The following is a 15,888-nucleotide window of genomic DNA, read 5'->3' on the forward strand; positions in this document are numbered from 1 at the left end:
TTGCGTGAAAATGCGCTTCCTAAGAATGACATTCCGCAAAATGTGTCAAAACTGAGTAGCCTATACACAGAGCGGCTACTCCGAAGTTGTAAGCCACTTCGATCCAAATCTTTGTTTCTTAAAGTGCATATTATGCATGGCACATGACATGGCCTTACAAAGAAGTATCTTATTATCCATACCTTTGGGCCGGTCTGCGCACTCTAATCAGATCTTTAATCGTAATAGCATCAGCTAACTTGTTGCACGATTTACACAGTTAATCTCAATTCAGAGATCTCATATGGTCGGCGATCGGTATCGGTCAAAGTCTCTAGCATCGGTTTATGGATGATACGATGCAATAATAACCTTTAAAATAGTGGCATATTTAGGGTAATTGCCGTTGTTGAAACGTTTTTTTTCGCACATATTAAACTCATTTCAAGTTCAGGAAAATCATTCTCTCAGATGGCTTCGTGCCCCCTTCAAATGCTTTCACGCCCGCAGTTTGAGAACCACTGGTTTAGAGCATCTTGACGGTTTCGTATAATTTCAATGATATTTCCTGTGAACAATTTCACGAACTCGTGATCATCCGTTATGGGCAAAAGTACTCATGCTCTGAATATGAAAAATAAATTGATCGACTCTAATTGTTTCATTAATCCGGACAGTCTTTAGCACCGACTAGCGCGTTTTAAAATGAGGTATGACTACATTGTCCGTCAATATACCGTCACATCAGTAATGCTTTGCCTATCCATTGTATATTGGAATGGAATTGCACTGAATGAAAGAGTCAAGAATTGACTAGATGACTAGGCTATATTTGGCCATCTCTTTTTTCATCTTTGGTTATCTCTAAGCCTGCGAAACAATTTCATGCGGTCCGCGAAACCTTTAAGTATGTAAAGTGATTGATAACCCAATTTTTATCTTTTTTAATCAGGAAAAGCATGAGACAGTTTCGCTCAATAATTGCTGAAACTTTATGACTCTCGTCATTAAAATGGTTATCTGGGGTGAAATATCAGACTGTGAAAGTGTGCAAACTCATTTTAGTTGTCAAGTTACAAATAGCCAGCCGATGCAAACAAGTTGCTGTTTAGTGATGTGTTGCTGGGGTTTGTAAGAAAATGAAATGTTGGACATAGCATTTTGGATTTGGAGTTTTCAGTCTCAGCAAATTAGTAACCGTCGTTTGAAATAGAAATTCCTGAAATTGTTTCCCAATCCCTCCCAATGAAGGAATTGAAACCTCGCCACGAAATCTATATTTTATAACTTCAAGATGAGATGCTATATAGAAACGACTATACTGCACGTGATTTTTTCATTTTTTCTCATTTCAGACCAAAAGCAGTCGTCGGAAGCGTTACGCGTCAATGTTACATTCGCCACCGCCTTTTTCTTGTGGAAATGGATTTTAGGCACTCGTTCATATCAAATCGAAGACGCGGATTTTCAAGACAATAAATACTGTTGCAACATTCGCTTCGAAATAATAGAAGTCTACCCAATTTCTACATATAGTGTGATGTTATTTTCAATAAAAGTCATTTTGTGGCTGTTCATCAGTAGCTTAGTCTAATATTTGAATGGGACAGATTATGGTTGCACGATAATTTAGCTAATTTTGAACAAAAACTTGAGGGGATCCGCGGGGATCCGCGGTGGTCCGTAGCGGTCCAAAAAAGGTGCGGGAAGACAAAAAGGTTGAGAAGCAATGCTCTAAGCTAGGGCTGCTAATCACATAGTGTCTGTGTCGACTTATTTTTGCGCTATTTTCCTACTGCTTTGCCTGCTTTAGAATTTTCTTCAGCGGATGTACTCAGTGTGCACTGTGCAAGTCAGCATTTCAGACACATTCTAAATTTTGCCACGCCAATTAAGATAATTGGCCTTCAGCTACTGTGGTTCAACTCCACTCATCCATGTATCCGAAATACAGCACTGTATTGTCGTTCAGGACGTGATAATGGAATTGGTGCTCGTAACGCAATAAACGTTTACTTTAAATACTGTTAGGTCCAGAGTGGGGTTACCATATGTCAGCAACCCAAATTCCATACACTATTTAGCGCCGACTAGTGGATTTCAAAACGTCACACTAATCACGTCGCACTAGCAAAGCTTTGCTCATAGACCAGAGGTGGTCACGATCCGGTTCAGGAGTATGTGGCTGTGTGTTATGTAATCGGGACCGATAGCACATGTTTTCAGCCCCCTCCCGCCCAAATAAACAATGATTTTGAGCCCACACTTTAGAGTATCTATGTCACTTGCCGGTGCGCACCACAGAGCTTTATAAAAAAAATCCAGTGGTTTCCAAACTTTTATGGTCGCGACTAGGGATGGTGTGAACCTCATGACGTCACGTGACGTCATATTGCTAATTCCAACCCTATATATCAGTAACGTGATAGACTATATTGATGTGTACACGATACCTAACGACGACTCGGGCCACATAATGCCACAATGCTGCATTCCATTTTGACGTTTTACACTTCGCCAAATGTATCAACCAGGGCAATCAAATGATATAATAATCCCATAAAACCAATATCTTCCGTCGCTTTGCCAACAATTTCGACGAGGACTTGCAATGGAATATAAGCTTACGCCTTAACGGTCAACGCCAGACCGGGCAATGTATTCGGCGCATGAGTATTGCTACATTGATATTGAGCAGAGTGTAAAACTGGTTTCTATAGTTGCTACTGATATTACCCCAATAACAAGTTATACAGCAGTAGCCAACACCTCAGCCGCACGGATTTTTTTTTTTTTTATGATACAATGAACATATGAAGAATGACACCGTACGCCTGCTGGATTTATTTTTATATCGGATAACGGTATCAAGTTTCTTGATTGGTTGAATTAGCATCATTCGCTGACTATAGTGTATTTGGTCTTGATGTTGTGTGATTTCGAGTCAAGCTCACAACAGAGAGTCACTAAATATTCACAAACGGAAAGCTGGATATTTCAAGCAAACTTTTGTAACAAAGCAAGTAAGATTTTTGAGATTGCCAAGGTGTATGGTCGTTTAATGTTGATCTTTTTATGCTGCCAACGCCATGCATAGAGTGGCCCGCGCAGTTGAAATGCAATAAATTTCAACCAAAGATGTTGTAATGAAGTGAAAAATGTAATATATAAAAAAAGGTTCACAGTGCAGAACCTACCAAGGTTCGTTTGTGATCGTGAACCTCCAAATTGCTGAGGTTCACACACAGAACGCGAACGTGAACCTCGCGTTCACACCATCCCTAGTCGCGACTCCATCTCCAATTTGAAAATGTTACATGACCCAGATCAACATTTGACGAGCTGATTACTAAAAGAAGTCAGCACCTTTGCCCAGACTTACTCACGGGCTATTTTGGAAGCTGATTACGTTCAACATATTCGTAAACCCCAGAATAAAGGCAAACGAACCCCCCTTCCCGTTTGGAGCCACTATCTTTGAATAAAGCATTTAGGCGGCCTTAACGATCTCTAGCAATATACCGTTCTCCTATAATTGCGATTACAATTAGGCTTATTCCAGTAAATGAAGATTGTTTTTAGTTACATTTTATTGCAGTTTTTGCAAAGGTGGTAGTCTCCATATTAAAATAAATAAATGTGATAATAAATCGCACGCAGCGCGAGGAAAAATATCATGCATCAGCATAAATATTCCCCCCCCCCCCAATTTTTTTAAATGGTGATTTATGAAAAAGATATGAGCCTACGTCAAGTCTTGAAAAGTCCGGACATTTGGCGTATTTTAGAAATTCCTTCCGGACACTAGTTTGAACAGTGAAATTCCGGACATGTCCGAGAAATTCCGGACGTATGGCAACCCTAGTCCAAACGAAGTACTTCCACTTTTTTGAAGTACTCAAGTAGTTTTCCTCTAATTGGGTACTTGCTCAAGTAGATCTAATTTCCTGCAACTTTTACTTCGTAATAATTTTTGATCGACTTACTTACTTTCCTCTATTTTCAGTTGGTCAAGTAGAACTAGTTTGTAGGGATGGTGTGAACGTGAGGTTCACGTTCGCGTTCTGTGTGTGAACCTCGGAAATTTTGAGGTTCGCGTTCACAACAGAACCTTGGTAGGTTCTGCACTGTGAACCTTTTTCATATATATTACAAATTTTACTTCATTATAACTTGTTTGGTTCAAATTTATTGCATTTCAACTGCAGAACACTCTACGCATGACGCCGGCAGCATAAACAATCATTACTAAACGATCATGCACCTACACAATCTAAAAGATTTTACTTGCTTTGATACAAAAGTTAGCGCGAAATAACCAGCTTTCCGTTTGTGAATATTTAGTGACTCTCTGCTGTGAGCTTGACCGGCAATCACATAACATCAAGAGCGAAATACACTACATGTAGTCAGTGAATGATGATTATTCAATTGATATCGTTTTCTGATGTAAAAATCTAGCAGGCGTATACGGGTGGGTCAATCTTGACTTTATATGTTTACTGTATCGTAAAAACCAAATCTGTGCGATTGGGGTGTTGGCTACTGTTGTATAACTTGTTAATGGGGTAATATCGGTAGCAAGTATAGAAACCTGCTTTACACTCTGCTCAATATCCAGCAATACTCAGACGCCGAATATATTTTCCGGTCTGGCCTATAGACCGTTAAGGCGTAAGCTTATATTCCCTTGCAAGTCCTCGTCGAAATTGTTGGCAAAGCGACGGAAGATATTGATTTATGGGGTTAATTTGATTGCCTCAGTTGATACATTTAGCGACGTTTAAAACTTCAATATGTACTTCAGCATTGCGGCATTTGTGGCCCGAGTCGTCGCCAGGAATCGTGTACTGTACACTGTACAGTGTACATTAACATAGGCTATCACTTCATTTAAATATTGGGTTGAGATTAGCAATATGACGTCATGAGGTTCACGTTCGCGTTCACACAGAACCTTTCAAAAAGGTTCGCGTTCACACGAACCTGAACCTTTCAGAGGTTCACACCATCCCTACTAGTTTGATCCTCTAATCTGAAAGATAGCCTGATGAATTTCAGGGCTGTTTTCACGGAGTATCAACATTTAATTTTCATGAAAGCTGAGTAAATCCAAGAATTTTCGTCGCGCTTCTCGCACAGTAGACTGATGTGATTTCACGAATGATTCGGTGAATGTAATTAAGGTAGCGGGATCCGTGGTTCCGTTCACGCCGCATTGTCGCCCATATGAAATCTAGCATTTACCTATCATATCGTAATCTAGCAGCCCATGGCGTGTACTATCCTAATCTGAAAAGTGGACTCTGACTTTTCTTAGCTTTAGACCTGTTTTAGAAGACCACTGTTGAAACTTTCTTGACAAAAGACATGAAATATATTCCCTCTTTTTTGAAGTAGTATTTATATTACTCTTTCAATTCCCAGTATCATACTTGAGTTCTTATTAGTTTCGGTTCTTTTGTGTGGCGAACATAAATGATGAAGCATAAAAGCAAGTGTAGTAATAACTCTATTTTCCGAAAATAAAGCTACACTCTATGGCATTTTTACGATCAGCCATATTTTTAGTACCGTTTACTAATCGCGCAAAGTGGTAACACCGTATCCGACACCATATCTCCGTGTTGCTCTTCGACTAAACTACGGGCCTTATAATATGGGGGACGGCGCCATACCATGTCGGACGTAGAAATCCTTGGTAAAATCTGCACGTAAACATCAGATAGATTGGGGCGCAGCTTTGTCTTGTTATTGTTCATGGTCGACAATATTGGCTCGCAAATGTAGATCATTCGTCGCTGTGCAATAAGTATGGTAATCGCTTTCAGTTACTGGGTTTAACTAATTATGAACTCGCAATGATGATTTCGTCGCGCAGACTGATCACTACTGCTCTGAAGACTGCTGATTGCCCAGTCCTGAATTAGCAAATTTTGTCTTGCGTTAGATCCTTTTTTCGGATATCACACTGCCATGTATTCTAACTTTTTGCTGCCAAAGATCACTGTCGAAACCGTGGTGATAAGTGCGCTAATTCTAACTCTAACCTCATGTGGACTTTCAAACTTAATTTATAAATAAATATAAATTTATAAATTTATAAGTAAATAGTTTTCGTTTGGGAAATGTCTCAAAATACAGGCGAACCAACAGAATCATCATGCGATTCAACTTTGGGCCGCAACCCATGAGATGAGAACTACCGCATTACCGTACCTGTTGTGTATAGTTGTGGTTTCACTATTCTTCCGGTTAATGCGGGAGAGTCAGCGTTGGAATCCAATTCTTGTATAATATATAACATTGTATATATAGTCTTATTTCCAGTCTGTGGACAATCTTCTATCAGGTACTCTGGAGCGACTCCGTAGGTGGTACTTGGGGTTAGAATGAACGTTGAGGTATCAAATGAAATGCTTCCATCGTCTAAAATATTGAAAAATACCAAGTAAGCGAAATGTACTTATATAACAAGGCGAAAGATTCAAAGTTGAAATACGTTCACGGTATGATTACGCGCAAATAGCAAACATAAACAGAACATAGTTGTCTACCAGCTATAGATTTGCCATCGATCTGCCGGTCAGGTGCAATGCCAGGTTCAGCGGGTTCTTGTGCTGTGATAGTAAATGTTTCTTCATACTCCTGGGTAAACAGTAGACTTCTAGTCACAGAACCAGAGCTCTGAAATGCAAATATTGATGCAAAACGTTGCTTAATGTTTCTCCTAGGTAAGAAGTGAATTGGACACGAGCTCAAATAATGATGTCAAACAGTGGTTCTCAAATTGGGAAATATTGCCCGTAAGGGGTGATTATGAGAGACGGCGGCAAAAACAGGTGTTGAAGTGCAAGTAGACAAGCAACACTGCACGAGTAAGTCGACATAACCTACCTGAATACTACGGAAAACTAGAAGGACAACTTTCCTGATGACAAATCCTCTTTAGTAAAGGCGATAGAGATATTTTGAGCCTGATAATGAGGATATGGGTCAAAAACGTTCGGGAACTAGTGCTGCGAAACATTCGTTTTATTTATTTCCATGGCGAACGTGAAGAAATTGCTCATGTAGCAGCAGAGACAAACGAATTGAAGGATACCATGTAGTTGGTCAGTACTGAAGTATTTCCACTGTTCCGAAGTTTCATGTGGTTTCTATACATGCACTACTTGCTTAAGTGGAAAAGTTTTAGACTAGTTTTACTGCTACTTCAACATTGTCGAATACAATAATCTTAGTTTACCCTTTTTTGATATTTTTTTTTTAGATCAAGAGCAATGTACGACTAGATTCTCATCACCTAGATATGAGCGACATGGCAAAATGGTGATGCGGTCCGAAACTGACGATAACAGATGAAACCCCGAGGATTACCATCAGTCATTTAGCGTTAGCCACATAACGTGTATAGTAATTCTGGACATAACATCAAAACCTATTTACTTGAGTAGACTACCTAATTATCAAAAATGTTACATTCTAATTCTAAATAATATGCTGTTAAAATCGCAACCTTTCTATTTTGTTATAGGAAACTTAAATCGCAAGATATGGATTAGACGAGGGATCTAGAATCTGCAAGATGCATTTCCGCATCCCTACACTTTAAACATTTATACACATTGATTGGTGGTGCCACAAATACAGGCGATAAAGGGATTTTTATCGGTTGTTATCTGTGGTTGTCAGTTATCCATTGTTAGGACTGTCACTCAGAAACCGTTATATGTAATAGAAAATGCATTTTCTACTAGAAATAAGCCAAATCAGTAAGGTACGAATAGTCAGTATAGGTTTGCGTGAAAATCCATTGAAGTAGAAGGGGAAGCATCATGAACACCATTCTCGGAGTAAGCAATACAAGTAGACTAAATTACTTCTTCATAAAATACAAATAGGCTACAGCCTTGATATCAATAATTCAGCTCATATTTCCACTGTTTGTCCCTCGTCACCCCGGAATGTAGTTTCATTTACTCGTTTCCACTACTTACGGATAGTTTGAAAAGTTAATAGATGCCGATGATCCTGAAATTATTTGCTTCCTTCGAGCTGTCTTTCTTGTACAAGAAACACTACTTAAGTCCTGACCTTAATAAGCAGATTTGGTACTATTTCCGATTACTCAAAGACGTTTCGACATGTCTCTACTCCTTACTCAAATGGTAATGTTTTTTAGACTGACGCTATTTCAACTTGGAGAGTATTTGAAAAAAGTAATCTTTCAGTTTACTTGTGAGTAAACCCTTCTGTGAGTGATATTGACATACTCACAGGCAGTGTTGGGATGACTCGAGTCGTGACTTGTTTCGTGTGTAGTGTATTGTACGATATCAATTTGTTTCAACTTTTCAAGGCTTTGTATTCGATCCTCAATTTTGGATGATAATTACTAGGGATGATGTGAACGTGAGGTTCACGTTCGCGTTCTGCGTGTGAATCTCAGAAATTCATAAGTTCACGTTCACAAACGAGCCTCGATAGGTTCTGCACTGAGAACCTTTTCAGATAATAGAATTTTCACTTCATTATAACATCTTTGGTTGACATTTATTTCATTTCAACTGCAGGCCACTATATGCATGGAGCTAGCAGCATGAAAATCAACACTAGACGTGCATTCACCTTGACATTCTCAAAAATTAAACTTGGTTTGTTGCAAATGTTTGCTCGAATATTAAGAGACTCTATGCTGTAATCTTGACCCGCAATCACACAACATCGAGAACGAAATACGCACTACATGTAGGTATAGTCCGCAAATGATGCTCGTTCAACCAATCGATAAAATTGATATCGTTGTCTGATGTAGAAAAATCTATCAGGCGAACGGGGTCACTCTTGATTCCAGATGTCCATTGTATCATAAAAACCCAAATCGTGCGATTGGGGGTTGGCTACTGCTGTATAACTTGTTAATAGAATAATATCGGTAGCAAGTATCGAATCCCGGTTTACACTCTTCTCAATATCAACGTAGCGATGCTCAGACGCCGAACATTGTCCGGTCTGGCCTAGACCGTTAAGGCGTAAGCTTATATATTCCATTGCAGGTCCTTGTCGATATTGTTGGCAAAACGACAGATGGTGTTGAATTTATGGGATTCATTATGATATCATTCGATTGCCCCAGTTGACACATTTGGCGACGTTCAAGACGTCAATTAGAACTTCAGCGTTGTGGCATTACGTCGGCCGATAGTCGCTAGATATCGGGTACATTAATATAGGCTATCATATCACTGAAATGTGGGTTTCGAATTAGCAATATGACGTCACAAGACGTCATGAGTTTCGCGTTCTAACAGAACCTTTCAAAAAGGTTCGCGTTCACACGACCCTGAACATTTCAGAGGTTCACACCATCCCTAATAATAACAAACTGTAGCATGTAGCTGTACACTTGTAAAGTTACTCACGTGTCTTATCAGCAGTTCTACGTGTGCGCGTGAGTGATACAACGCCTTTGTGCATATATTTAACTTTAAATTCGGTATTTGATTCAAGATAAATGGTCAACTAATCTGTATTTCACGAGGCGAGCAAAATGTTTCGACTTTGAATCATCAGTCATACCTTGAAAATTCAATTTGACCTGAATTGTGACTTGACTTGACTCGAGTCACCTTCGAAAATCGATTGACTTGACTTGACTCGAGTCAAAATGTGCAATGACTCGAGATGACTTGTGACTCGAAGGTAGTGACTTGATCCCAACACTGCTCACAGTTCGTTGGTACCCCTCAACCATAACAATAGGATATTATTTCAAAAGTTGCAACTATAGCTGTGACATTATGATTAGTCAATCCGCAGTATTCACAAAGATTCATCATGCAATTTTGAAACTATGAAGTCTAGTAATGAAACCAGTTTCGCCAGGCAATGAAAGTCTCTACTTCTTTCTGTAATTGAATGTTGCTGGTTCTGCATACACTCTCAGAATAGTTTTCATTCTAGCGACATGGACCTATTCATTCGTGATTAAGTTATCAACAAGGAACTGCTTGTGATGTGCCGCATTCTACCTTCACAAGAATGTCACCTTTTTCGGAGCAATTTTTAACGGATAATATACACACAATTGCCTTGGTAACGCGCTGCTCATCCCTAATAGTAGGACAGCATGTTCTTGCGAGTTACTCACTAATACTTTTTATCACATTGTTTGAAGAACCAAAGTTTAACCTACACACTGGCATGCTTCACAATCACGAAGGATTCGTATTCGCATTATATCTCACAGCTAGCAGACTACATTGTACTCGAAGCTACCTCTGTAAAAGATATAAGATTGGGAGATAGGTTAGTAATTTAACTATATTCAGGAGGCGAAACGGATCGCTATGACTTTCTGAATCAACCAAGTTTATTCTCTCTCATTATTTATATACACAGTCATCATCATAATTATGAATTATAACTATATTGTAAGAAACCTCAAGATACGATTCGACTTGAAATGGAAATTTAAAAATTTCACTCCTGCTTACTTCACATGATCCTATCCGAGCATAACCCATGTCATACCGGAAAACAACATTTCCTTCAGAGACACTTTCTCTTCTCATGTAGGAGATGCCTGGGTCCCCACCTAGAAACATAAAGATGCGTTGAATGATATGCGGTGTGGGTTTGCCTAGTAGTCCAGTCCATGGTGTCTCTTAAATATCACTATATATTAATGTTGACATCATTTATATGCCTTGTTTTATGTGTTTGCTATATGTGTCTTGTTACCATTTAACCTTTACGAGGTGGTTGTATCATATGACATGGCATGTCTCTGTAACCGATTTCTCCCTGTTGACACGCCCCGGACATCGAGTACTACGTTTTTCGAGAAGCTGAGACTTTTCCGATTCATTTGGTACCTAACTCAAAAATGTTTGGTTTGCAAAAATAAAAAATTAAACACAAAAACGGAAGAAAATTGGTAATCACCTAAAATTTCCGAGTGGGAAATAATGTCGGAAATACTGCCATAAAGTCAGAAGTCGAATTGTACGATATACCATATGAATAGGCCATTTGCAGGAATTCGATCACGTGACTAGATACGCATAGCAACCACAAATTGGTTAGCAAGCTACTTTCTCGCGCACCTGCTTCAGTGCTAAATATCGCATACTGTACTGTTGATTTCTGGTTGTAAACGTTTCAGAAATTTGTTGTGAAAGTCATCAGAGATTCACCTATGCTAGACGTCAGTCCTGTACAAAGCATTTCGAATGACATCGTCAGAATTATGCAGAAATCCATCTGTAACGTAGTCGTATTACGGTACTCAACTCTGATCATATGTACTTAAATTCTGGCATTTGAAGTAGAGCGATTGGTTTAAATTCTAGTAAGAGTATTTGTTAGTTCAAGTAGTACTATATGTCTGTTGTGGAGCCTGATTTTGGATGGAAGATATGACTGAAGCAGCTGAGACCAGCAAGGATCAGAATATACTGTCTGCTCTGCTGTCGTGCTGACATAAAACAATGTCGCTGAACACATCGGAAGTATCTTTTGGGAGAACCTGACATCAAGACTAAACAAAGCAGTGCACTTCATTGTTGCCTTATATAATGCTGATTTTATTAGCACAACTTGATTGACTACATGATATTCAATGCAGCATTAAGTTTGGTGGGGATAGTATACTATAGCCTACTATAGTTCTATTGTATAGTGGTAGTAGGTAATCATTGCAGTATTTTGATGATTGATATCGTTTGCAATATATATAGGATACCGCTATTTTTAAGCCTGAAGAGACAATGACTGCCAGTACGTTGATGTGCTAGGAATTCATGCAACACGCTACATACAATACATATATAAAACATCCTATGCTATTGTATGGCTTCTCAGTAAACAATTCAAAATATTTAGACCTCTATACAGTGGCGGCTCGTCCTATAGGGCAACTGGGGCATTGCCCCACCTAAAATTCTGTTCAATAACAATTTAACCATTTATAGACGCACAGCAATCAGTATACACCGAGATCACGACGAAACCCGCATTATTCTTGTGCTTTCGCTAACAAATGCCCATACATAGCGAAGTCTCTGCGAAAATCGAATTCTCTTCTGTGTTTTCGCTTTGTGAATGCCTAGCCGGGGCTTGCCCCGGTAGCGCTCATAACAAGCTTTCACCATAGTGTCCTATATGGTGTCGACACAAGCAAATCGCACGGTTCAATGAAATTGTATCACGTCACAGTTTCCATTTGGCTACAGGCAATTTGACGGTGATTTTTGACCGACTTGCCGAGCATCAAATTTGATAAAACGGGTATCAATCGAAAGCTGCCGCCGTACTGATTACGAAAATATAAATTTTATTCCGCTCGCGGCCCTGGAACCCCCACAATCAGCCTCTAATTTTTCATTGTTATGGAGATTGGCATTGGGACGCAACAATGCTGTCTAGCGAAACGAGACAGGTGCTCGAGAAAAAGGGAGCCAGACAGTATTGTTGCGTCTGTCGTTTCGCCAGACAGCATTGTTGCGTCCCAATGCCAATCTCCATAACAATGAAAAATTAGAGGCTGATTGTGGGGGTTCCAGGGCCGCGAGCGGAATAAAATTTATATTTTCGTAATCAGTACGGCGGCAGCTTTCGATTGATACCCGTTTTATCAAATTTGATGCTCGGCAAGTCGGTCAAAAATCACCGTCAAATTGCCTGTAGCCAAATGGAAACTGTGACGTGATACAATTTCATTGAACCGTGCGATTTGCTTGTGTCGACACCATATAGGACTCTATGCTTTCACTATCTATTCTCTCAAAGCCGCGCACAATAAAGAAACGGTGATTTACTCTCTCCTATTCGTAAAATGGCTGAGCAAGTGGGGCAACTATGCCTGTCGCCCTTAAGGTGTGATGTAACAATCGTATCTATATCTGAACTCGGTTACCGTGATATGCGTTGACTCGACCTTTGCTGGTATATGTCGATTTTGACGGTGTTTCGCACCATGATAATTCTTGAAACTTGGTACGATATGTCGTGAAGGTAGTATTTAGCACTGCTCCAAGTTTCAGGCTTGCTACTCAAAGATAAGGGTGGTAATTTCGTTTCCGAAGTTCAGTGTGTGCTGATCTATCATGTACATTGTACAGCAAACAGATTTTACTCAAAAGCCGGTATTGGTCTCCATTGATTTTGACGATGTTCCATACCGAGATCGGTCATGATATTTGGCACAGTAAGTCTTAATGTTAGTATCGACCGCTGTAATAAGTTTTAAGTTTGTCACTGAACTATGTGGGTGGTAATTTCGTTTCCAAAGTCGAGTGAGAGCTGACTCTTCATTTATCGCTAACAGATTTACGCAAAAGCCGTTATTGGTCTCTATTGATTTTAACGATGTTCCATACCTAGATCTGTCATGAGCTTTTGCACGGTATCTCTTGATTTTAGTATCGAACGCGGTGCCAAGTCTTAAAGTTGACGCTCAATGATTGAGGCAGTTATTTCGTTTTCGAGGTCGAGTATGGTAGAGATGCGCGCTGATCTGATACTTAGCCTACCTACATCATTGCGGATCTCACGGAAAAGCCGGTGTCTGTCTGTGCTAATCTAGTCTGCGTTCCATAACGAGATCGGTGATGATATTTCCAATGGTATATCTCGATGATCGCATGAAACAGCTAACTAAGATTCTCGGTTTGCATTCAAATATTCACATAATTTTATGTTCGCCAATGTGCATTTCACTGTGAAATTGTGGCCTTCAAACCATTTGCTTACAATCCCCTGTCAAATGCGATAGCTATTTCATTTTCGATGTCGGCTAACAGCTGATCATTCGATCAGCCTATTCCTCGATCTATTTTACTCAAAGTTCGGTGTTCGTCTGTTTGTATTGATTTTGACAGTGTACCATGCCGGAATGGGTTATGAGATTGCGAATGCTACTTCTCGATGATTTCATGTAACAGTATGCTAAGTTTACGGCTTTCATTCATGTATTTATTGATTAATATATTTTCCAACGGCGATTTGGCAGCAGACAGTAAGCCGTATGTGCTGCGTCACAATCTCCAGTTTCAAGGCCAAAATGTACTATGTTGTTCCGAGACCGAAGTTCCGAGGCTGCTGTCCTTAGTTCTTCAAAGACCATTCAAATTGATGTTCTGGATTCAATATGACAGGCCCAATCTATGAGATAACAATTGCGTATGTGTCCGAAGTCGTTGACCTCTGCAGTTAGGCTTACGCAATCTCTCGAGTTCTAGTCATTGGAATTAGTCTGGTCAAGTCAAGTGCGAACATGAATCGTATTGAATCTTTGCTCCGTACGTAGGCTAGTTTACGCAGTTGCCTTTAGAGCGAAAATTAAAGGTCTAGAAGACTACTCCTTGTCGCTTCGACATCTTCCTGTCTTTTCATTGTATCGCATTTTTGTGGTGTATTGAACTGATAAAATTGCTAATAAACCAATGATGATGATGATAGAAATTGTCCAGTCCATTGATCCAATCGTACGCCGGGTACCTCCGCTTTGGTTGCCTATCACCTGGTCGTAACTCGTAACCACCAGCTCAGTGGTCGTAACACACCAGGATCGTGTACGAAACACTTTCGGACGGCCTATCGATTTGCGTAATCTCTAACTCTACCATGAAATCATAACGCATGCTACTAAGGATGACCTGATAATTGATTCGTGGCATAGGGACGATTCTTAGTTCACGTACATTATGTAAAATAATCCTTTGATTAAAAAAAAAATGAATAAAACATTTGTTACCACACTTCAAGTCACGGCTCACCGGCAAACCTCTCGCGGCACCTACGTTAAAATCACTGTTGTCGGGAAATTCATGTGACCATCATATTAAAGTTAATTTTTTACGTTGGAAAACGCCATTGTGACGTCATGTTGATAAAAGTCGCTCGCAGCCCTTGCCCCACCACCCGATATTGTCACGAGCCGCCACTGCCTCTATACCTATATTACAAGTCATTGATCGATCTGTCATGCTGCCAAGGGCCACTACCCGACGAAAAATGATCATCAGCTCCAACTGATGATGCAACAAACTGTCTGGATTACTTGATTGATTGCCTGGATTGGATTACTTTACTGTTCGGCACATTGCAAATATCTTGAGTTTCACGACATGGCTTTACCACATGTATACGAATTAATGATCTGATGGATTATCCCAAGAGAGCCGAACATAGGCCACTAAGAAATCGATGATGCCCTCGTAAAAAAAATCAGCCTGGAGCCAATTATGATCACCACATAAAATTTGGTCATGCGGTAGCGGTAAAAGGCAGTGAGGTTTCATGCCGACAGAAATGTCAGCGGATGATCTGACCACTGACTAACTGTCCTGAACTTCTTTCCCGATGCTGATATCTGCTTTGAAAATAATATTTCATTTGCGTACAGCAAGATAAGCGCTCTTCCGTAGATGCTATGAATCTGTCTAGACAAGTGGTTCTGGAGGCAGAGGAAAAGACATGGGCATAAAGTGTCGGCAGTTATTGAACTTGATAAGGTTGACATGCATTCTTCAACTATTTTTTATGCTCTTGGTATCGAATGCAAAACAAAAATTAATAAATTACACTTCTTTCCAAGTATATTTGTAAATTCAATGAATCAAACAATATCATTTGTTCAGAATATTACGAAGTCAATGCAAAAGAAATAATGTTCGTCGTCTTTAGAGGATGTTTCTGAGTTGGTTGAACCAATATACAGAGGGGATCAGCAGCGAAGTACTATTTTACCTGAGTTCTCGCGTCATTATGAGTTAGGCTACTCCCACTTCTACTTGACACTTTTTGTCAGACTTGAAATCTTGTCAACTAGAAAGTAGCTTTGGCGCATGATTGCCTTCCCTTCAAGCGTGAGGTTGTCATAGCAACTGGGCATAATAGCCC

At 39.8% G+C, this 15,888-nt stretch overlaps 1 protein-coding gene and 1 long non-coding RNA gene across 2 annotated transcripts in view; both read right to left on the bottom strand.

Annotated features, from left to right (window-relative positions):
- The window catches only part of LOC145447147 (uncharacterized), a 286,300-nt gene that overhangs the window by 24,716 nt on the left and 245,696 nt on the right, over window positions 1-15,888 (bottom strand). The gene's annotated exons all lie outside the window — the stretch shown is intronic.
- LOC145447125 (uncharacterized) overlaps window positions 1-15,888 on the bottom strand; it is a 469,805-nt gene that overhangs the window by 11,959 nt on the left and 441,958 nt on the right. The window contains exons 8-10 of the mRNA XM_080325546.1: window positions 10,479-10,579; window positions 6,537-6,666; window positions 6,199-6,408 (exon numbers count right to left, since the gene is read on the bottom strand). Coding sequence (XP_080181672.1) covers window positions 6,199-6,408; window positions 6,537-6,666; window positions 10,479-10,579 — 441 coding nt within the window. The remainder of the gene's footprint in view (window positions 1-6,198; window positions 6,409-6,536; window positions 6,667-10,478; window positions 10,580-15,888) is intronic.

This window comes from Botryllus schlosseri, chromosome 9 (assembly GCF_051294905.1).
Source record: "Botryllus schlosseri isolate E-star chromosome 9, Bs_hap1, whole genome shotgun sequence".
Taxonomy (NCBI): Eukaryota; Metazoa; Chordata; class Ascidiacea; order Stolidobranchia; family Styelidae; genus Botryllus; species Botryllus schlosseri.